Raw genomic sequence first — 24096 nt, forward strand, 5'->3', positions numbered from 1 at the left:
TCCCAGCTCTGCTCCCTATCCTGCCCCCAGGGCGCACAGAGAGGGAGAGGCGGCCCCTCGCGCCCCAGGGCTGACGGTTGGGACCCGGGTGCTCCGAGGACTCTTTGGGTGGGGATGCTCGGGCGGGCTTTAGCTCCTCCGAGGTTTCGCGCCACGAGTGCGCGGGGCGCCGCAGAGGGTGGCCAGCAGCGGGGCTCTCCCGACCCGGCCCGCGGCGTTTTTACGCCGCCGCCTCGGGGTGTCTCTGCTTCGTTACGAGCCGGGAACCGCGGCGGCGACGGCGCGAGGAGGGGAGCGGGCGGTGGCGGCGGTGGCGGCGGTGGCGGCGGCGGCAGCGGCGGCCGCGCCAAGAAGCGCCGGGTCACCGCAGGCTGAGGCGCCCGCCGTCCCCGCCCTCCCCCTCTCTCGCCTTCTCCCTCCCTCCCGCCTCCCTCTCTCGCTCGCTCCTTCCCTCTCCCCGCCTCCCTCCGCTCTCCCCCGCCCTCCTCTCCGCGCCTCGCCTCCTCCGCCCCGCGCCCTGCGGTGCTGCAGCTGCGGGCGGCTCCAGCTGCCCCCAGATGTGGGCTGGGCGGCGCGCGGGGAACTTTCGCGCCGGCTGCGAGTGCGGGGCCCCGGCTGCGGTCCGGCTGCCATGGATCCGCCGGCGGGAGCCGCTCGCCGCCTGCTCTGCCCCGCGCTGCTGCTGCTACTGCTGCCGCTCCTGCTACCGCCGCTGCCCGCGGACGCCCGGCTCGCCGCCGCCGCCGACCCCCCAGGTAGGTGCGGCGCGGCCCTCACGCTTCGCGACCCCAGTCGGCCGGGCTCCTCCCCGCCCTGCGTGCCTCACCGCCCCCTCCCCAGGCGTCGTCCAGCCTGACTTGGGCAAACTCCGCGCGCCCCGCCCGGGGCCAAGTTGGCCAACTTCGGGGCCGGGTTGGTCGCGCAGGGGGCGCCCTGCGGCGCACCTGGGCGTCTCGGGTTGCGGGGAGCCTCGGAGCGCTCGCGGCTCCCGGGACGCGGAGCGTGGAGACGGAGGGCCGGGAAAGCCCCGCGGCGGAGAGCGCAGCGCCAGCCCCAGCGTGTCCGGGGGAGCCAGGGAGAGGCTGCGCCCCGGCTCGCGTCCGGGGACGCTCGGGAGGAGTCGGGTGCGGAGCGCGCCGCCTTGGGCCCTCAGGATTGGCTGGGGCGACCCGGAGGGGATCCTCGAAGATCTGAGGGACCCTCCTTCACCCTCCCTGCCCTCGGGCACGCGGGGAGGGTGGCCGGCAGCGGGCTAACCCGGAGCTGTACACGGAGGACTGGCCGCCAGTGCCCGGGGGAGCCGAGTCCTCGCCGCTCCGGAGGCGAGCGGTGAGGGCAGTCGGGCGGCGGGGACTGCTGAAGGGGTAGAGGCATACGGGTAGGGGGCCAGCCGGGAATGGCTTCGGAGCAGCCCCACGTACTGCCGAGGACGGTAGGTTCAAGGGGTGGAGGATGCTCTGACCGGGCCGTCCCTTGGGGAACTGCGAGGAGCCGCGGAGCCCCAACCCGGAACGGGGCAGAGTGCAGAGCTCTTGGCTGGGCGGGTTCTAGAGGGGGTCGGCCCGGGGTCGGCGGGGGTCGGGAGTGGCGGCCCTGTTAACGCCCCTTCCCGGTTGGAAGAAGGCTAGTTTCTGGGGGTTGCCTAGCGGAATGCCCTTCCCTTCGCAGTGGGGGAGGGGTTTGTGAGGATGCTGGACTCGGTGGCGGGGCCCTGGGGTTCCCAGGTCTCGACTGGTCTAACGTCCCTTCCCATTGCAGGCTGGCCCCAGGGGCACGGAGCGGAGCGCATCCTGGCGGTGCCGGTGCGCACTGACGCTCAGGGCCTCTTGGTGTCCCACGTGGTGTCGGCGGCGACGGAGCAGGCTGGGGTACGGGCCCGCAGGGCCGCCCCTGTCCAGATCCCGGGTTTCTCTGGAGGCAGCGAGGAGGACCCTGGCGGCCGCCTCTTCTACAATGTCACGGTCTTCGGCCGAGACCTGCACCTGCGGCTGCGGCCCAATGCCCGCCTCGTAGCGCCCGGGGCCACGGTGGAGTGGCAGAGCGAGTCGGGCGCCACCCGCGTGGAGCCCCTGCTTGGGACCTGCCTCTACGTCGGAGACGTGGCCGGCCTGGCTGAAGCCTCCTCTGTGGCGCTCAGCAACTGCGACGGGCTGGTGAGTACGCACTTCTCTCCCTTCTTTCTGTCCATTGCCCTCTCCTGGGCTTTGGAAGCTGTTTATCTGGGAGGCCCCTGGGAGGGCAAGGCCTGTATTGAAGACCTTCTCTGCACCCTTGTGCTTAGGGACCACTGGGTGCAGACTGAAGGGGTTGGCTCTAAGGCAAGTTGTTTCAATTGGACCGAGAGGGTGATTTATGCAGAGGGAAGGCCACATTTCCAAAGCACTTATCAAGTAGCAAAGTGTGGTCTCCCTTATGCCTGCAGGCACAGGTCTTCATCTTGCATCCAGGTGTGTGTATATCTCTGTGAGTGCGTGCGTCTGCACATGTGTTTTGGAATGGGTACTAGTATCTGAGTACCTGTGTACTTGTGTGAACATGTGAATGTGCCATTGTGTCTTGTCCACATGTGTATCTGCAGGTTTCTGTTCATTTGTGTGTCCGTGTGTGTTGCTGTGCATTGTGGCATGTGTGACATTTGTGTGGGGGCATGTGTGCTGGCAGTTGGTCTTCTCGTTTCTGTGTGTGCAAGTGGTGCCAGCCTAGGGACCAGGCAGTGGTGCTGAAATACCCAGTTATCCCTCTGCCCCCTGGCTGACCGGGAACCACTGATTTTTATGCTGTGGTTTCCTGTTGGACTTCAGCTGGTTATTTGAAAAGTTGGTTTTCTCTCTCTATTTTGAGCCAAGGGGAGCATTTGGAAATGCAAGCTCTGGTGCCCATGGGAAGGCCCTGAAGGACAGGAGAGGCTGGGGAGTGGGTCCCTTTTGGGACTGCCTGGGCCACTTAATGTGACCAGAGCCCTGGGAAGTTCTCCTGCTTCTGAGGGCCTAGGGGGACCATGGCCTGGCATAAGGGGTCCTTGGAGGAAGCCTGGATCAATGCTCAGGGAGGAGGCTGACATTGGCAGTGCTCCGTCCGGCCACCCTGAGGCCTGACACGTGGCAGAAGCCACTGCAGTTTTCTATTTTGGATTGGGTGTGTGGTGGTCAGGCTGGCTGTGCTGGCCAGACATCTGAAGCCGCCCACCATGGGTTCCGTTCTAATTGCTGCTCAGGGGACTCCTACTCTTAGCAAGTGGCCTCTCTCCCAGTCCTGCTGGCCCCTAAGCCCCCTGTCCTCCGTCTCGCCCTGCAGGCTGCAGAGCCAGCAATTACACGGAACCCCACAACCGCTGGCGTTCTTTTTATGGAGACACAGGAAATGTCACTTGTTGCTTCGGAAAATCACTGCCTTTGGCTGGATTTAGTTAGAACCTGGGTGTACTGCAAACAACTATAAATGTCCTTGGAGGAGTTGGGTTAACACGGTGCAGCCCTTTATATCCTTGTTGCCTCTGAGGCTGCCCTGGACCTCATACGTGTGTCTCATTTTACACTGGAGGTGAATTTCCTAAATAAAAGGAAATTGGTGCTGGGGGCTCGGGGGGGTGGCCTGGGCTGGGGTGGGGGAGTTGACATGGAGGTAGTCTGTTGCTGGGCCAACTCCTGTGTGCTAAGTAATACTTGATGGAGAGCATTTCAGGGAGGCTTTGTACATGCATCGTTCATTCTGTGATTTGTTTGTTCAGCCAGCACCTCCAAGCGCCATTGTCTACTGTGCTGGTCAGAGATGTAGCTGGCCTGGTGCCCACCTGGGGCACACATGCTCAGCTGATGGGCTGGGGCCCACTCTGGTCAGGGCTTGGAAAACGTGCTCCTGGCGGCTATTTGAAGAATGAGTTGCCGGGGGCAAATGCACATAGAGAAGAGCATATGCAGAGAAGTACCAGGTGTGTATCGGCTTGGTCAGAACAGGTGCAGTGAGATGTCACGTGTACTGGACACACACCGGCAGAAGTGCAAGACACAGCTGGAGAGAAGACTGGAGTTGGAAGAGGGACTGGCGTCTACCTGAGTGGCCTTGAATGTTGTCAGTGAAAACTGGCCTTGAGATAGTGGGGCAGCATCATTAGTTCTTCTTCTCTTTTTCCTTCTTTCTTTTTCGCGTGTGTGTGTCTGTTCTGATCTTATACACTTAATTCCTTAGCCCGTGAAGTCCCTCTGTTGCATCAGTGATAGGCCCACTTGCTAAGGGCCCGGGGTTTAAACATCATGTTTCTGGTCCTCAGAGACCCTGTGGGGGAGGATTCTTCATCCCTGGTTTACAGATGGGCAGCTGAGGTTCTGGGAGGTTGAGTGACTTGCCCAAGGCCACACAGCCTGTGGTGGCAGGAGTCTGGCCTGGTTCTGTCCAGCCCCTTCTGCCATGGTGCTCCCAAGTCTGGGTGGGTAGAAGCACCTGAGGTGTAGTAATAGAAGCTGCAATCCCTAGGCACTCCCTCTCAATAGTCATTACAAGGCTACATGCATCTCATCCTCCCAGCAGCCATGCCACACAGTACCCCTTCCTCTGCAGCCCTACTCTTCCTTCACAGATAGTGAAACACACTGAAGCAGGTGTGTCAGGCTGCAGTGTGTGCAGATCCCCAAGGATCTTGTTAAAATTCAGATTCTGAGTCTGTATGTCTGGGGTGGGGTTCAAGGTTCTGCATTTTTAATAAGCTACCAGGCTTGTGCTCCTGGGCTTTGGGACTGCCCTTTGAGAAGCAAAGCGCTACACCCCCATTGCTGCAAAGGAGTACTACAGGATTACACCACAAGTTTCTCTGGGCAAATGCGGTTCAGTGGACAACTGGTGTGGGAAACGCTGCACCTTTGCTTTCAGCCTGGGAGATTTAAGGAGGCCCACTGGGTTCTCTGAGAAGTTCTGTAATAAAGAAACCTCTTGAACTCCATGTAATGCAGTACTTCCCATGCAGATGGGACCATCAACACCTTCTTTGCAGAACATGTGGAACTAGCCTTCCTGGAAGACGTGTGGAGAAACCATGGAGCAGGGTCACAGCAGGCAGCTGTGGTCTTACAGCTTAAGTTTAGATGCTTAGGTGGGACAAGCCTCTCCCAAGAGCCATAGGCCCTTTCAGGCCTATCGTCCTGCTCCTGGCCTGGGACACACATTTGCTCATATACTTGCTTGGTCCCGAATTTGTTTCTCTGCCTTAAAGGAAGGCGGTAGTAGCTTTGTTTTCTGTGGACTGGAGTCTCCTAATCTATTCAGCCCGAGGGGATTCTTAGGATCAGCATCCTTTCAGTCACAAGCGAAGGAAAACTCAAGTCAAATTAGTTTAAACAGAAACGGGCAATTAGCAGCTCACATAATGGTCAGTCTTTAGGCATGGCTGGATCCAGGTGCTCCTGTCATTAGGACTCTTGCTGTCTCTTGCCTCTGCCTTCTTATGTGTTGGCTTTGTTCTCAGGTGGAGTCCTTCTGTGGTAAGTCAAGGGGCCCCACCGGTGCTGGCTGACATCTTTTTCTGATAATTCCAGCTGAGTCCTGGGTAGCACTCTCTTCAGGCTGGGGCCAGATGCTCCCATGAGAATCAGGACATGAGGTTTGCAGAACCCCATGGATGGAGAGTGTAAGGGGTTCTGCTCCCTATAATAATATGAGGTTGGAACCTGGGTGTGCCAAGGTGAAAATTCTACTAGAATCAGGTAGACGTACAGATTCAGGAAATGCCACATGCTTCATAAGACATACCATATACTTTATTTCCAGAGAGGTTGGTAGGTGTAGTTTCCAGGTTCTTTTACGGTCACTAGACAGGTATTGTTCATCATATTCACAGGGAAAGGTTAACATCTGCCTTTTCACAATGGGTGAGAAAGTAATGCTTAACAAAGGATTCTTGTATATCTCATTGCTATGGAAGAGTTTTCTAGTACCTCTCAGGCCACATGATAGGTGTACTAATTTCACATCATTCTTACATGCTCATTAAAAACCCAATGAGAAGCCTGTTGACATAAAAAGTAATAACAGAACTTCACAGTTCACTGTGCCCTTATTATGTGCCAGGCTTTCTTCTGAGCACCTTATGCTGTATCACCTTGATTAATCCTCACAGCACCCTATGGTATATGCTGATATTATCCCCATTTTACAGATGAATAAACCGAGATAGCTTACTTCAAGCTTTGCAGTCTGTATTTAAACGCATGTCTGTTTGGTTCCAAGCCCAGCTCACTACATGTTATTGCATTTTTTGCACACCAACAAAAAGAATAAAAATGAAGAAATGCATTTCTTTAAAACATTTCTAGTCAACTCCTGGAGACCTTCTCAGTCAGCGGCATTGACTGTTGTCAGTGTCAGTGAGTGGGAGCTGAGAGCAGGTCTGGTGGCCAAGTGTCTTGGTGACTTGGCGCTGACTTGCTCTGGACCGCAGCTCCTTTCAGGTGGCCTGAGTCCTCATGGCTAGGTGATGGCAGTGGGGACTCCAGTAGGATGGAAGCACCCAGCCATACCTCTGTCTCCTTCATGCAGTGCAGCTCAGGGGACCTCTCTGGCCTGATGTTTCTAGTTGGCAAGGCCATTGGTGGAAGAGTCCATGGGCTGGGCAGTGACTCTGTGAGGCAGGCTCAAGGGTTGCTGCCTTGTGGGCTGGCGCTCCCCTGCTGGGCTGCCATCCTGGCCAGGCACCTGCTCTGTATAGTCTTGATGGGCATTAAAAGTCACTAAGGGCCACAGAGAGAAGTCATTTCCTGGACTAAGGGACTGAATTAATTGAGTTTCATTTCTCCTAAAAAGGCTGCTATCTTTTAGGCCACACACTGGGCTCCAGCTGGTTCAGGTGCTGGAATGTGGAGGGCAGGTGCAGCAGGCTTGAGCTGCAGGGCTGGGGGTGAGAGGTATGTGGGACTTGCAACTGCCCTTTGTAGGGTCTTCCTACCTTTCACCTTGCCTTGGCAGTGCCTGGAGGGCAATGGGAAGGTCTCAGGAACACCAAAGAGGGGCTGCGGGAACGTCCGGGTTCCCTGGGTGTTGGGGCTGCTCAGGTCAGAGGAGCAGAGGTACCTGCTTGGCCCCTGTTCTTGGCAGTCTACACAGCTGCCCAGGGTGGTCTCAGCCTCCTCCATGGCTTATTATTCTCCTTGTTGTTTAAGACTCATTCAGTTTAAGTGGCAGAAAACCAATTTGGATGAAACAAACAAGGGATGTCATGGGCCCAGTTATCCTTGGGGTCCTAAGGAGTTCCAGCTTCAGGCGTGGCTGGATCTAGCGGATTCAGGGCTGCTTTTAGAACATGCTTTCTGCCTTTCAGCTCTGTCAGTGTCTGTGTTCATCTCAGGATGGCTCTCCCCATGTGGGGTCCACCAGCAGCTCCTGGCTTAACTTGTCTTCCACGGTAGCAATGTCTTGGAAATGGAGAGCACTCCTTTTTGGATGGTTCTTGCTAGAGTCCTGGAGAGGGTTCTGTTGGGTCCTACTTAGGTTATAGGCCCACCTTTAAATCAATCACTGTGATGTGGGCCTGGCCAGAGTCTCTTGCCCCTCTTTGGGGTTGAGAGTGAGGGTCAGGTCCCCAAACTCTGGAATGGATTGGGGTTTTATCATAAAAGCAAGAGGAAGGACCAGTGTGCTGGGCTGCCACTCTCCACCCAGACTTCAAGCCCTGCATCTGGCCCGAATCTCTTTCTGTGCTCCAGACTTGCCTGCCCAGCTGCCTTGGGGGCTCTTTCCCTGAGTGACCCCATGCTTCTGAAATGGAACACAGGTCTCTCTACTCTCTTCCAGACCTCACCCTTCACTTGGGCAGGAATCCCAGGATCGCCCTTCCCCTCCCACTCCATGACTGCCACATCCAGCCAGTCATCGTCCTAGACATATCCGGACGTCATCCCAGTTCCCATCTTTCCACCACACTTAACTCCAAGCCCCGACTTCTGCCCATGTGATCCTTAGCCACTCCAAATTGGAGCAACTCTTTCCCACCACAGCTGCCAGACTGATTTTTGTCACTCCTTTGCTTAAGACCTTTCTTAAGTGGTGGTCTTAAGTCTTTCTTAAGTGGTGGTCTTAAGTGGTTCTTATTGCCCTTAAAAAAAATCCAAACCCAGAAAAAAAAAATTCAAAACCTGACATACAAGGCCTTTCATGACCTGACCCAGTAGCCTTCAGCCTTGTCTGTCACTGTGTCCCGCCTCATGCCTGTGCTCCAGTCACATCAAGCTTTCAGTTTCTCCACCACTGGACACTCCCATCCTAGGGTCTTTGCACAGGCTGTGCCCTCGCCTGGACCACTCTTATCCCTCCCTCTTTACCTGGCTCACTCTGTAGGGCTCAGCTAAATGGCACTTCATCCAGGAAGCTGTCCTGGACATTCACATGCCACGTTGTACCCCATGCTTCTTCGGTAACTTGTACTATGAGCAACTTGTACCTGGGCCCACAGGGCCATGCTGCACCTGGGTGGAGCTCAGCTAGGGGCCATGAAATGAGTGTGCCTGGGGAGTGGGGGCTGGAAGCCTGTGAAGTTCCTTGCCCCCTAAGACCCTGTGCCCCATGCCCAGGGGTGGCCCACCTCTCCTTGTATGCTTTGCTGCAGACCCCAGAATGTCCACACTCAGTGGGGTAGGCCCCCTTGGAGAACGGCCAAAAGCTCTGCTTCCTTTCCCGCAGGAAAGCACTTGTGCACACGTGTGGTTTTGCACAGTTTTCTTGCCCCCACTTTGGGGTTCATGAAACGTGAGTTCAAAACCCGTGGTCTAAATGAAACTAAGTAAGGAGGGAAGCCCCTCTGGGCCTGTTTGGAGGAGGGTTGGAGGTGGTGAAGAGACCTTGGACTGGGCTCTGGCAGGTCATCATGCAACTCTGGGCAAATACTCCCACCATGAGCCTCGGTTTGTCCAGTGACAAGTGGGGCTGCATCAATTATTTCTGAGACCCTTCTAGGGCAACTCTGGGTTTCTTAGGGGCCAAATGGGGACAAGTTGAGGGATCGGGCTGATGGAGAGGTGGGGACCCTGGCTAGTCTATGCCCTGCCTCCCTTGATAGATTGTTGGCCCTCAGGAGCATGGGCTCCTTGCTGCCGGACCTATGGATGTTTCTTCAGAGAAGCTGCATTTCTGAGTCGGTTGATATCACGTGGGCAAATGACTCCAGTGTGAATCCAGTGAGCTCTGAGGTCCCCTGACTGGGCCTCCAGAGGCATATGTGGAAATGTTGAGAGCTATGCTGGCAGCAGGATCATTAGATGGGCCTGGGCTCCCTGAAGGCAGGGGCTGTCTTCGAGAACTTGCTGAGAACCCAGCCTTACTTCATCACAGCTACCCCATGCCCTCTTCTGGGGCATCCACAACTTCCTGTCTGGCCTCCTCACCACTTCTCACTGAGTGCCATTTGGCGGGAGGGAAGCGGCTTCCCAGGGGCTCTTCCCTGCTGGGACTGGGGAGGGATGTGCACTGACCTGTGGCTGCCATGGTGGAGGCTGGCTTGTCAGGAGTTTGTGCTAGGGATGGCAGAGCAGCAGCCCACGGCCCCTGCCCACCTCATGGTGGCCCCTCAGAATGGTGTAGGCATGTCTGTGGTCTGAAACCCAGACTCAGCAGGCTTCAGCAAATATGGCATCTGAAGGCACTTACAGTTGTCCAAATCTTAGAGACAGGGGGTAGAGTGGAGGTTGTCAGGGGCTGAAGGAAGGAGATGGGGCGTTGTTGTTTCGTGGATACAGAACTTCAGTTTTACAAGAAGGAAAGAGTTCTGGAGATAGATGGTGGTGATCGTTGCACAACATTATGAATATATTTAATACCACTGAATTGTACACTTAAAAGTGGTTAAGATGGTAAATTTTATGTTACACGTTTTTATTTTATTTTTAATATTTATTTATTTGGTTGTGCCGGGTTTTAGTTGCGGCTCGTGGGCTCCTTAGTTGTGGCTCACTGGCTCCTTAGTTGTAGTACGTGACTCCTTAGTTGTGGCAGGTAGGCTCCTTAGTTGTGGCTCGTCGGCTCCTTAGTTGTGGCATGCAAACTCTTAGTTGCGGCATGCCTGTGGAATCTAGTTCCCTGCCCAGGGATTGAACCCAGGCCCCCTGCATTGGAAACGCGGAGTCTTATCCACTGCACCACCAGGGAAGTCCCTGTTATATGTATTTTACCACACACACACAAAAGGCATCTGAGGACTGGTGGGATTGGGTAGGTAATTCAGGGGTGGAGTGGTGCCCCTGCTCACCCAGCTCCCTCTCCCCAGTGTGACTCTGTTCCTTGGTGGACCATTGGCTGTAGTTGCACCCACACCCTCACATTCCCCAGGTATAACCAGGTGCAAAGGGAAACAGACTACTTTTTGGAGGTTCCTGCTACAGTTCTGATTTCACTCTGAATGGACAGGCTTAGGTCATGGGACCTTTCCATAGCCAATCACTGTGGCCCAGCAATGCACAGTGCAGGAGCATAGTGAAGCCTGACTAGACCCCTCATGAAGGCCAGCATAGCTGGTCACCGATCTCTGAGCCTCAGCCCAAGGAGGCCAGCTCTTTCTGGACCGTCTTCTGTCACATTGCCATCCCTGCCCTGACTCCACTGCCTGGTTGTGTGTTTATGACATTGGTTCCCGAGTGTAAGGATGCTGCTCCTTCAGGTGTTGGCAGGTTTCAGGTTTCCCCTGCCTGATGGCCAGCCTTGACTGCCTATCCCCCCATATCCCCAGCACTTAGTGAGTGAGGAGTGACCCAGCATCAGCTGGGAGGCGGGGGAAGGCTGGGTCTTCACCCAGGCCTGCTGTGAGGACCACAAATGCCACAACCTGCGTGAGTAGAGAAGTCATCGAAGGGCTCATCTGCTCTGAGCCACAGGGATGCCCCCTGTCCCCCCCACCATGGCCTGGTGTGTCCACTCAGCATAGAGGATGGCTTTGCTGTGTGGTGGCCTGAGCTGTGGCCTGGGCCTCCTCATTCTGGTCTCTGAGATCTGTAGGGTCAAGTATGCATGGGGCCTCTCTTGGGACCATGGGTCTGTACTGGCAGGCAGATGTGTCCTTGCTTATCCCTACTGCCCTCCTGCACTCGGGCAGGCTGGGGGGTTTTGTGTTGCTGCCAGAACACAGCAGGCTGCTGGTGTGTGTGAATGTGTGTGCATGTTCCTATACACGGGATGTGTGTGTATATGTATGTGGAAATGTGTGCATGTGTATGCATATCTGTATGAGTATGATGTGTGTGCCTGTGAGTGTGTGTGGGTATCTGTGCGTGTGCCTGTGTGCATTTAAGTAAGCACGTGTGCGAGTGTGTGTATTCAAGTGTGAGTGTGCATGTGTGGTCATGTATGTTCTTGGCAGGGGTTTCCTGCAGGGGAGGGGACTGAGGTGGGATGGAGGTACTTAGGGGACGACTCCAGCCCCCTGAATCTTGGTGCCGCCTTGAGCCCCCCCTCCCCACAGTGGCAGGCATTCTGGAATGGGAGGGCCCAGGTAGGAACCTCTCGCTCTGCTGCCTATGTTTCGTATTAAATGTCAGCTGTCCATTGGGTCTGCTGTGCTGCCATTAATATGGAGCAGTTATTACTGAGCCTGGAGCCGGCTCCTCAGGCTGATGCGTGAATTTCAGTTACACTGCATGTCTACTCCAGGGCCTGTGGAGAGGGGCACACAGCTTCTGCTCCGAGGCAGAGGAAACCCTAGCGTCTAGGACCAAGGCTCAGGCAGGCTCTGCACTGCCCTACCCTGCCCTTTACATTTCAGTGTTTGCCATGGTGAGCAGTGGACTTATTGTGGGCTGGAGGCTGCCATGTCACATGGTCAGCTTTTCCCTGCGCAGCTGGGCAGCCTGGACAAGGGCCACAAACACTGCCAAATATCAGTTCCTTGGATTGCCAACCTCACTGGGCTTTGGAAGGGTGGGTGCACTTAGCCCAGGCCCCGGGTTTGGGAAGTGTTGGCCGTTCCTGTGTTTCATTGCATCTAAGGTGCCATCAATTATAGGGCGCCACAAGAAAGAGGGGACACTCCCAACTAAACCACACCACTGCACCTTAACCGTAGTCCCGTGAGGCGTAGGCATCAGCCACCCCGCCTCTAGTTGCTCTGAGTGGTGGGCTGTTTTTCCTGGCTTGCTCACTTTGCTTACTTAGTGTGTGACTGGCTTCGTCCACTTCTGGGTGTCTTCCTCTCTTTGGCAAAGGAATGAGGTTGCAGTCCTTCCTCCAGGGACATTTCTCATGATGCCAAAGCTATACACTCTGTTGTCTCCGTGCCTTTCTGCATACACTGTAATTTTTTACATCACAGTGTGACTTCTTGAAGACATTTTGGGTGGGAAGGGTCTCAACACAAGAAATGCTGACCCTACAAGTAACTCAAGCGAAGTAACGGCAGTACGAAACACCGTGGCAGAGTTGGTGTGTGCCAGGCAATGCCAGCCACCCCATGGCTGCTGCCAGCTGCTGGCAGTGATAAGACCCATTGATTTCATCCTGAGTTTAGATGTGGTAAATGTGAAAAATGGGTGTCTTAGAGTCCCAGACACATAGTTTTATTATGATGATGATGTTACAAGTGATTTCAGGACCTAAGAGCCGGCACGTAATTCCCATGCTGGGGAAGCAGGGCAGCGGCAGAGACTGGGCTGTTCAAACTGGAGGGACAAGCCCTTGCCAGCTCTGTGAGCAGAACATTCAAAGATTTATCTTTGAGGGACTTCCCTGATGGGACGCGGGTTTGATCCCTGGTCGGGGAACTAAGATCCCACATGCCACGGGGCAACTAAACCCGCGCACCACAAAGAGGATCCCGCGTGCCGCAACGAGGATCCTGTGTGCTGCAATGAGGATCCCGCGTGCCGCAACAAGGATCCCACGTGCCGCAACTAACACATGGCACAGCCAAACAGTAAAAACGACAACAAGAAAAGATTCATCTTTGAGCCTGGATATTTCTCCTTTGAAGACAGGGATTGGAACCACATGGCAAATAAGGTGTATTTATGTTTCACACAAGGTATGTCTAAGGCTCAGCGGTGGCCAGTCTGATTGACACAGAGCTTCTGGAGGTATGATAGAAACTGGCTCAAGAGCTGTGAGTATGTATAATTTTTTAAATGAATTATGCCACATACTGTCTCCAGTCAGTTGCAAATGAAACCTCAGGTCTGATATCACAGATAAATTCTTTTTTTCTTTCATCCTCTTCTTGTACCAGTACTGAATTCTGTTCATTATAAGAGCTTTAAAGCTCTAATATCTAAAGTACTGGCTACTTGACAGCTGTGCTGTTCACTACTATGGTAGCTACAAGCCACTTGAAGCTGTTGGCTATTTGAGATGTGGCTGGTCTGAACTGAGAGGTGCTCTTGAGTGTAAAATATACTCCAGAATTCAAAGACTTAGTACCCAAAAAAAGAATAAATAAAATATCTAATTGATAAATTTAAAGTATTGATTACAGGTTAAAATAATAATAGATTGGATGTATTGGGTTAAGTAAAATATATTGCCAAAATTAATTTCACCTTTTTTTTTTAACATGGCTACATGTGACATTCTTATTACATTTCTGCTGGATACTGATGCTTTGAAACATCTGGCTGGATACTCCCCATTTCGCTGTTATTCTTTTGCAAAATTTTCTTGGCTGGTCACATCTGTTTATTTTTTCAATTGAATTTTAGAATTGTTTTGTCAGGTTAGAAAAATCCCTTGTGAATTTGATTGACATTAAATTAAACTTAGAAACCAATTAAAGGAGGAATGGACAAAATTTGTAGTATTTACCAGGAACATGGTGTGTTTTTCGATCGATTTAATTCTGCTTTGATGTTGCTTAGTAAAGTATTAAACATTTTTTATATGGGTCACCTATTGTTTTAAATCACGGCCATTTCAAGGATTTTTTTCTTTTTGCCATTGTGAATTGAATCATTTCCATCTATCACTGGTATACAGGATGGCTATTGATTTTTTTTTTTTTTTTTTTTTTAATGTTTATTTTTTATTAGAATATAGTTGATTTACAATGTGTAGTTGATTTACAGTGTTTTGTTAGTTTCAGGTATACAGCAAAGGGATTCAGTTATATGTATACACATATCCATTCTTTTTCAGATTTTTTTTCCCATATAGCTTATTACAGATCATTGAGCAGAGTTCCCTATGCTATACAGTGTGTCCTTGTTGATTATCTATTTTACATATGGTAGTGTGCGTATGTTAATCCCAAACTCCTAATTTTATCCCTCCCCCCGACTTTCCCCTTTGATAAGTTTGTTTTCAAACTCTGTCTGTTTCTGTTTTGTAAATAAGTTCATTTGTATCGTTTTTTTAGATTCCACATATAAGTGACATCATAAGATATTTGTCTTTTCTGTCTGACTTATTCCACTTAGTTATGATATTCCCTAGTTGCATCCATGTTGTTGCAAATGGCATTATTTTGTTCTTTTTATGTCTGAGTAATATTACTCAGGCTATTGATTTTTATATAATTATCTTTTATCAGGATGCTTGATTGAACTCATTAATTTTTTTGTTTTGAACTCATTAATTCTAATACATCTTTGTGAATTCCCTTGGGTTTTCTGTGTATACAGTTGTACTGTCTGTAGACTATGGTAATTCTGGAGGCTCATTTTCAATCTGTGCCATCTAGAACCTTTGGAGTAACGTTAAGTAACAGCAGCGGCTTTGCGTATCCCTTTCTGCACCTGACTCTGATGGGGACACCCCTGGCGTTTCTCTGCTTGCTCGTGGACTAAGATGGATTTCATGCGAAGGCAGTATCCTTTGAATTCTAGTTTTCATCAGCAAAGGAGCTGAAATCTAGATAAAATATGTCTAACCCTCACACTGCCACCACCCTCCTTAAAGGCTAAAGGCATTGCAGCTCCCAGGGGCTGTGTCTCCTGCTGTCCTGGACCTCAGAGCTGTTGCCAGTTCTCCTCAGTTGCAAGCTTGCTGGCCCAGAATACAAGCCAGCCCCTGTGTACAGCTGTCAGCCACTCACAGGAAGCGTTTGTGGGGTGTGGGGAGCTTTGCCGAGGAAGGTGGAGGAGGCTGCACCGCCCAGCCGTGCAGGTGGTTCCCTGTAGAACAGGGACAGGTTCTTAGAAAGCCCATCGGTGGGGGAATTGTCATTTTGAAGGCAGGTTCCCCTCCTCTCAGTGATGTCTCTCCCATCCTCCAATTTCTCTGGGGCAAGCCTCCTGGCTTCTCCTCTCCTGAGTCTTACAGAAGACTTTGTCCCCCTTTCTGAGTCACTGGTACCTGCCGACCCAGGCCCCCTACGTCCCGCTGTTACCTTTATTCCCACATGCTTCTAGAAGGTCTTTTTCCAAAGACTGTTGCCCCCTAGAGGATATCTGTGGCCTGTAAAAATAAATTTGTTTTCCATCATGTTATCTGTCTGCCCACAGACAGGCATGGGTTTTGGGCAGCTTTGAACAATGCCTGTGCCTAGGTCTCACCCTGAGAGATTCTGACTCATCAGACCTGGGCAGGACCTGGGGGTCAGGAGGTGTGAGGACAGAACCAGGTTCAGGACCCTGCACTTCTTTTGCTGGCCTGTGACCCTCAGTTTCCCTACTTGCGATGCCACCTGCCTCAGAGGGCGTCTGTCTGTGAGGGAGTGACAGGGAATGAGGCTGGCTGGCCTCAGTCCAAAGGAATGTTGTGGGGAGATTGGGGCGAAAGGAGATGATGGCCAAGAGGGACGGCCAGGCCTCCAGGTGGCCTGGGACCAGGGGAGCTGCCTTTGGGGTGGTGGCTCCTGACCCTCTCTGCCCTGGGTCCCTCACCTAGGAATTCAGAGGGAGGACACCCTGCCTTTCATGGCCATTCCAAAGGCTGGCTCTGCACGCTGCAGGCACGTGGAACTCAGTGGACACTGATGCCACAGATCCTGTCAGCAGGGTAGGCACAGGGACGTCCTGCTCCTTGAAGCCCCCCCAACCAGACCACAGGCCCTATGAGGCTCCCAACCTTATCCCCTCCCTTCTGCTCCCTGCACCCGCCGGCTGGCCATTAGCCACTGGCCTGAGCTCACTAGCTCCAAGCTGGGGTCTGGGCAATCCGGGTGTGTGGGTCCATCACAGCCTGGAGTGGCTTGTCTGAGACCCGCATGCACAGAGCAAGGAGAGGTCCTGGCTCCGGGCTCAGCTCAGCTGACAGAGGGCGGACCTGTGTCTCCTGAGCAGCTACTAAACAGGGAGAGGTGGAGGGTCTGGGGGTAGTGCTGGATCCTGGCTCAAAGGCCCCTGGCATCCCTTCTCTCCCTCTCTCTTCCCCGCCTTACCCTTCCCTCCCCTCCCCTCTTGTCCCTTGCTTCCCCTCTGTCTCCTTCTCTCTTCCCCCATCCTCCCCTTCACTCCTCACTCCACCCCTCCCTCCCTCCTTTTTTCTCCCCTCTTCTCTTTCCTCCCTTCTTTCCACTCCCTCCCTCCCCCTCCCTTCCTTTCCCTCCTCCCTCTGTCCTCCCCTTCTTTCCCAGAGTAAGGGGAGCCCCCTTCGTCACCCTGGATGACCCTTCCTGGGTGACCTTCCTGGGCAGTGGGCTCTTCATCGCTGGCCTCAGGCTGGCCTGCATTGTCCTATTTACAGTCACCTCCTGTGATGCTCACAAGCTCCCACCGGCATCAGGCACACTCAGGGAAGGCGACATTATCCCGCCGTACTTGGAGGAAAGCAGGGCTCAGAGAGGCGGGCAATGACCTAGCTCAGGTCACACAAAGTCCAGAGCCTGGGCTCCTTCTGCTGTACTTGGAGCTCTGGATCCAGCCCCTGTGATCCTCAGAGGTGCACATCACCCCCGCCCCCCCCCCCCACACCATCCACACAAACAGGGTTAATTGCAACTGGGGGAGGGCTGAGTTCTTGGTGCACTTCCCAGCAAATGAGGTCAAGGCCTTGCTCTGCCTTGCTGGAGCAGCCCCCACTTCAGATAGTGTGGCCTGGCCTTTGGGTGCCATCTTTCCTGCCAGGGTGCCCAGGCCCTTGCTGACTGTGTCCTTACTAGGGAGGCTGGTCAGACCAAGCTGTGTTCCTGCCCCAGGGGTGCCATAGAAGGTTGTGCAGGTGGTGTCCTGCACAAGGGCATCCGGGCAAGGGGACGAATGAGGTTGGCTTCTGCTCAGTGTCTGGAGTAGAAGGCAGAGGGTGGCCAAAGCTGAGTGGTGGACACCAGAGGGACAGGAAGGGTGTGCCAGACATCTGCCCCCACCATCAATGTCACTGGAGTTGCTGCATTCTTCTCTCTGAGGAGCCCCTGGGTCTGCAGGATTTGGAGTACAAGAACCAAAGCCAGGGCCAGTCGCAGGGGGCTGCTCTCTGTGGATGATGGCTCTGGTGACCTGGGTGGATATTCTGGGACTGGGCATGATGGGGGAGGGCAGATGGTAGGCTCTGTCCAGGGGTCAGCTTGTCCAGCTTGGGGGCAGGGTCCTCGAAGTCCTCCCCAACCTGAAGGTGCTCCTTGGTTCCAGTGGAATGAGCTCGGCTCCTGAGTACAGGGGTTGGGCTGGGCCCCTCGGCCCTGGGCATTTGCTTTGGGTTAATTATATGGGTGTGGGTATGATCCTTCCTATTGTTGCTGAAACTTGTATTTCTGTGATAACTGGTGGTTGCTCCTCACCAACCCCCTCCCCCCTCCCCCCTCCCTCACATGCCTTTTCCTCTTCTGAAGCTGGCTGGTCCTCCTTGGGGCTAAACATTAACCCTTTGTTATCTTGGGCAGATTTATATTCATGAAGTTTCCTTTCTTATTTTACCTTGATGACTTTCATTTCTTCTGGTCAACTCTGCCAGCCCCTTCCTGTTGATTTCTTCTGTTTATTTAAGCTGTAGAATATAATCAGCCTTTCAAAGAAGTGCTTCAGAGTTTTTGATTTTTTTCTGATTTGAATTTAAAATATTTAACTTCTTTAATTCCAGTGAAGTGTGTTTCCTGTACTGTATAAGGTATTGGTGTTAAGTATTTATTTTTTCTAAATTGCCTCTCTGGGGTCTCAGCACCATTCATTTACTAATTCACCCTTCCTCCTGACTTTGGGGTGCATATTCCCTATCTATGAAGTTCATGGAAGTGATCTGGCTTATTTCTGGCCTTTCTGCTCTTCTTCTTGCAACAGGACTAGGGTCTTTTAATTACTTTTGCTTAACAATATGTTGTGATACCTAATAGGGCAAGTATCACCATCCTGGTGCTTTGTGACCACCTAGAGGGGTGGGATAGGAAGGGTGGGAGGGAGGGAGACACAAGAGGGAAGAGATATGGGAACATATGTATATGTATAACTGATTCACTTTGTTATAAAGCAGAAACTAACACACCATTGTAAAGCAATTATACTCCAATAAAGATGTTAAAAAAATGGCTATTTTTGTCCATTTTTCAAATGGATTTTGGGTTTGTTTTCTTATGGTTTTAAACAATATCATAAAAGGATCTTTATTTTGGATGATATTGCATGCTTAAATTAGTGTCCAGCATGCAGCAGGGCCTCAGCAAATCTTTACTGAACAAGTGAATGACATCTTCATGATGGTTAATTTTCTCAGGGAAATAAGAACATTAATTCAAATCTTTTAAAATATATCCCTTATTTACTACCAAGAGTTAGAATTTTATTGCCATTGTGAACAGGATCTTTTCCATTATATTTTATAGTAGGTTATTATAGATGTCTAGGAACATTTTTAATCTAAGATACAGCAGGTGATCCTTTACTCAGAACAGCTGGGACCTACTTGTTCCAGATTAATAATATTCTCAGAGTTTAGACACTTTCATTCCCAAAGAGCCAACGGAAATAAAAACAGTATGTGAGTACAAATTATGTATGCATTTACACAATTGCAGCTAAACACACGACAGCCATTGTTGACCTACCAAACTCAAGCTCCATCAGGCTTCACTGGTTCCTTCTCATTTGCTCCCAATGACTTGAATCTTCCTCTTGCACTTCAGCAAAATCAATCTTCCATTATCATAGTGGCACAGATGCAAAACGTGGATAATCACAAAAAATCCTTTTAAAATAAATCTCTCGATTGGATGTTTCCCATGTTTGCACTCTAGATATGCAAGTTTCCATATTTATTGCGCATCTAGGCATTTTCATGAACTTCCATATTATTATGTTTGTCCTTTTTGGTGGATTATTTTTGCAGGAGAGGATTTTCTAAGTATGCAGTTATTTCTGCAATTCATAATATTTTCGCATCTTTTTCAATATTTATTCATTTTATGTCTTATTACGTTGGTTAGAGTATAAAATTGAATTTTAGTAATTTTGTGTGGGAGCCACAACCATGTCTTCAGATCACCTGGCCTGCCGCCATCTACGGGAGAGCAGGACCAGGTCCTGCTTCTCTTTCTGCGAATGCTGCAGACAGTGGACCTAAAGTGGACAAGTCTGGGTGGAAGTGATCTCCCATCTTCACTTACCCTTGGTGGAGCAACTTTTCTTTTCCTGGTCTGTTGCATCAAGTAGAGCTTGAGCATAGAACATGGACGTGTGGTGGTTTTGCGGGGGATGAGTAGAAGTGACTGGTGGGCCCCCATTAGGCCCACCATTAGGTCAGGGAGTCTCTCTCAGCCCAGTGTGGCCTGTTAGGTGTCCCCTACAGCCAAGGAGCTGTGCACCCGGGCAGAATTGTTTGCAGGGCTGGCAGGAAAATGACTGTCTTTGAAAGACTGTCCTGAGTTTCAGCTGGGGAAGTGGTTCAGTGAGACACTTTCAGGGGAGGGCTGGCAGGTAGATCCAGATGTATAACCTGAAACTCTGAAGGGAATGAATGAATCTGAACTTTGAAACCCTGTTTTGAGTCCCTGCCTTGCCCCTTAGCAGTGTAATAATTTCTGAACTTCAGTGTTCTCATCGTGCAGGGCGGAGTTTGCAAACTGGCGGGCTGTGTGCCATGTCCACCCACAGATGAGTTTTGTTTGGCCTTCCCAGTGTTTGACAAATTTCTCACAGAGCTCCAGATTTCCAGTTTCTCTGGAGGACCTGGGAGAGCTGTTAGGCCTGTATTCCAGAGGGCTGGAACTGAGCAGGGCCAGAGCCCTCCAGAGGGATCTCACAGCCTCAGCACCACGCTCTCTGCTGCCCCCTGTGGTCCCCCCCGCCCACCGCCCCCCGCCCTCCCGTCTCAGTCACTATCATTTCCTGCGTGGGCCTTGTGTCGGCACCTGAGCATTTCTCTTATGCTGCGGTGGATGCTGGAGTGGTTCTGCAGCTGGTCGTCTCTTCCTCCCACCTCTGTCTCAGGATTTCGGCTTACAGACCATTGTCTCTGTGTGAGGCCGAGTGCGCTAGTCAGATGCGGTCCCGCCCCATGTTTGATTCTGGCTCCCTTATTCGCAGAGCCTCCTATTTCTCATCTGTGAAAGGTAAATTTGATGGCAGCAAACAGTCTGGTGGGTTATTATGAGGATTCAGTGAAGTGAGGCCCACGGCTGGCACTTAGTAGCGAATGGCCCTTGTTACTACGAGGTAGTATTTTCCTTATGGTGCTGTTAGGAAGAACCAAAGTGTGAAAGTACTTGGAGACGCATGAAGTGCAGTGCAGATATTCATCACTTCTGAGTGCTCCGTGGGCTGGGCTTGGGCTGGGTGGGCGGAGTGGGGAGGCAGGGCTGGGGGCCGGCAGGCCCCTGGGTAGGATGCTCTCCCTGCCCCAGGCCATAACCAGCCTGGGACGGTTATGTTGCCAGATGAGGCCGTGACTATTCTGAAATGGAATTCCTGGGTTAGAATAAGGAGAACAGATGTTTACTGGACGAGGCCAAGAGCCGCTGACATCACTGAGAGCCCGTCAGGACACAGACTGCAGCCCAGTATCCTCCGTGCCTTCCTGCCGACACAGCATTCCTGGGGCAGCTGCCAGGGCTGGGGGTGGACACACACACACACACACACACACACACACACACCCACACACACACACCCCCCAAATCCTCCCCACCTGAATACAATTAGCCAGGATGTGGGAAAGATTTCCAGCCTGGAAGGAGAGAAGACTGTCTTGTTGGCAGGCAGACTGGGGAGGGGAAATTCAGGGCAGGTTGGTGAGTAGACTCTGTAAGACAGAGGAGCAGGTTTTGGGGGTGAAGAGCTGTCTGGAGCCACTGGACAGGGAAGGGGGGGACATGTCCTTTCCTCCCACCATCCCCTGAGGGGGAGAGCCTGTCCCCTAATTTCTTCTTTGGACGTGAATCTGGAGGGTGTGACTGAGAGGCTGAGCCGTCGCTCCTGTGCTTTCACCAACACCTGTGCAGCTGGTGCTGCTGCCCTGTCCCTTCCAGAAGGCCATCCCCAGGTCCAGACCCCTGCCACTGCAAGTACAGAAAACCCAGTGTGAACCAACTCAGGCCAGAAGGGGATGCTCAGGCCTTCTGCCCTGTTTCAGCTCCACTTCCCTCCTCCTTGGCTTGGCCTCAGCAGGCTCTCCCCAGAAAGGAGCTGCAGGCTCACCTTGCACCAACTGCCGGCCCAGCAGAAAGACCTTCTTTTCTCCTGGGGTTTCAGCAAGCATCCTGAGTCTGTTTCTTATTGGCTTAGGCTAGGTCATGAGTCAAGCTTTGAGCAATCACTGTGGCCAGGGCAGGGAGCAGGGCTTCCACTGGCCAGGCCTGGTCACTTGTCCGCTGGCTCCAGGGGGTAGAGTCTATGGTCTGAAGCGCTGGGACACAGACAGGGAGCACTGCTCCGCCCTCCCATTTCTCCTGCTCTTGTCTGCCTTGCCGTGCCTTCCCCCTGAGTGCCTCCAATGGCTTCTTCATCCACTGGGTAAAGCACAAGCCCGGAGACCAGCATTTAAGACCCCTCATGACCAGGCAGCATTTCTGACTTAGTTTACCCACCTCCCTCTCTTCCATCCTGTGGGCCTGGGACAAGAGCTTTCAAAGATCATACATTTCCATCAAGGTATGGGAATGTAGGCTCTGCCCATGTTGAAAATAGCCCTTGTCGCAGCACTAGGAGGGAGCTGATTGTCTGGGCTGCAGTTAAAACTAAAAACAATATGAGGGTGAGAAGTTTTAACTGGGGCCTAAGACAAGTCAAGGGTGCGATTGGGCAAGGAAGCTGGGATTCTGTGGGCCCATCTGGGGTTGCACTGGGAGAGCAGATGGAGTGGGGGGGGTCTCCAAGGACCTCTGTGCCTTTGTCTTAAGTGCTGGGAATCCCACATGCCTGGCCGACTCCTCACCATCCCTGTTCCAGGAGGCCTTGCCTGTTCTCTGTGTCATGGCAGGTGACACAGCTGCATCACAGCACCCATTTTCTGGCCTACAGACTCCTTCTGTGTCATGAACCTTAGCAGTCTGTTGAGGCCCATGGACCCTTTATCAGAATAATGTTTTGGGGACTTCCCTGGTGGTCCAGTGGTTAAGAATCCGCCTTCCAATGCAGGGGACGAGAGTTCGATCCTTGGTCGGGGAGCTAAGATCCCATGTGCCTCAGGGCAACTAAGCCTGCGCCATAACTACTGAGCCTGCACGCTCTAGAGCCCACGTGCCACAACGAAAGATCCCGTGTGCTGCAACTAAGACCCAACGCAGCCAAATAAATAATTTAAAAAAAAGAATAATGTTTTTAAGGCATAATTTAAAATACAAAGAACACCAATACTATTGAAATAAAGCTGTTAACATTGAAAACAATTTATAATACAGCAGTACGTGTGCTTTAAAATTTTTTATTGTCATCATGCTTTTTTCTTTTTTTTGGTAATGGTTTATTGAGATATAATTCACATACCTTACATTTCACCCATTTAAAATAAAATTCAATGGCTTTAGTATGTTTACAGAGTTGTGCAACCATCACCCACCAGTTTTAGAACACGTTCGTCACCCCCAAAAGAAACCCCATACCCTTTGGCTATCGCACCCAATTGCCCTGTCCCCCCAGTCCCCGAGAACCACTAATCTACCTTCTGACTCTATAGACTTGCTTATACGGAACTCTCCGTATAAATGGAATCACACAATATTTATCCTTTTGTTTTCAAGGTTCTTCCATGTTGTAGCATGTGTCAGAACTTCCTTACTTTTTATGGACAAATAATATTCCATGGTATGGGTAGACCTCAATTTTTAAAATTGATTCATTCATCGGTCAGTGGACATTTGGGTTGTTTCCACATTTTGGCTCTTATAAACAGTGCCACCATGAACATTTGTGTGCCAGTGTTTCATGTGCTTTTCAATTAATGCATGAAATAACAAGACCCAGCTGCATGTGTCACAACCTCTGTCATTTGAATCGTGCTGTTGTGTAAACGCCACTTGGTCTCATCCACACCAGCGGGAGTGAGAGACGCATAGCCCGGTCATGGCTGTCGTGATGGGCACAGGTTCTGCTACTTCTGCTGGGCTTGCTGCCTCCGCCCAGGGTGGAAGGAAATGTCAGTTGCTTTAAGAGCCATCCGGGAAGCTCCCCGAGGGCAGTGGTAGACTTCTTGCTGTGGCTGCCCAGTGCCTGGCACCTGGTACAGTGGCACAGAAAGACCTTGGTGAGTGCTGTGGCCTGTGGCGGGATGGAGTGTCCAGATCAAGGTGGTTGCTGTCCTGCTCTGCTCTCAGCCTGCTGTGAGGGGTGATGTCCTGCTACCGTTTCCTCCCCCCAGGTGTTCTCTGTGACTCTGGCTTGGGAGTCCTGCAGCTGGAAGGTGGGGGGCCCAGGCCCTCCTCGACTGCTGGGGACCCCTTCCCTTCACTGTCTTCCCGCTTGCCAGGTCATTTCCCTTCACAGCTGCTTAGGAGGGAACACCACCACAGGCTTGTCAGCAGGGGACTGCCAATGGATTGTACATCAGACACACAGACCCAGCTCCCTGCCACCAGCTGAGGGCACTGGGCCTCTGTCACTTCTTGTGCAGTCCCTGCCAGCCACGGGGCTGCTGAGGGTTCCTCGGCTGTGTGGTGGCCATGGCTCCTGCCTCTGGGGTGGGCTCAGCCTGGGAGGCTTGGGTTCTGCCTCCTGCTTACGGGCAGGATCCAGTCCTCCTGGCCCCATGCGGGCACTGAGGAGGGAGAGCACCCATGACTGGGAGAAGCCTTGCCAGGCACCTTTCCTTGGGGACACCTGCAGTTGAGGATCAGGCTTCAGCCTATGT

At 52.3% G+C, this 24096-nt stretch overlaps 1 protein-coding gene across 2 annotated transcripts in view; it reads left to right on the forward strand.

Annotated features, from left to right (window-relative positions):
* Window positions 1-498: 498 nt before the first annotated feature.
* Window positions 499-24096, forward strand: part of ADAMTS2 (ADAM metallopeptidase with thrombospondin type 1 motif 2) — a 246926-nt gene continuing 223328 nt past the window's right edge. The window contains exons 1-2 of one of the 2 annotated variants that reach the window (XM_033853695.2): window positions 499-755; window positions 1759-2153. In XM_033853695.2, coding sequence (XP_033709586.1) covers window positions 632-755; window positions 1759-2153 — 519 coding nt within the window. In that variant the 5' untranslated portion in view covers window positions 499-631. The remainder of the gene's footprint in view (window positions 756-1758; window positions 2154-24096) is intronic. The other variant, XM_033853696.2, reaches the window with a different exon arrangement.

This window comes from Tursiops truncatus, chromosome 3, assembly GCF_011762595.2.
Source record: "Tursiops truncatus isolate mTurTru1 chromosome 3, mTurTru1.mat.Y, whole genome shotgun sequence".
Classification (NCBI taxonomy): Eukaryota; Metazoa; Chordata; class Mammalia; order Artiodactyla; family Delphinidae; genus Tursiops; species Tursiops truncatus.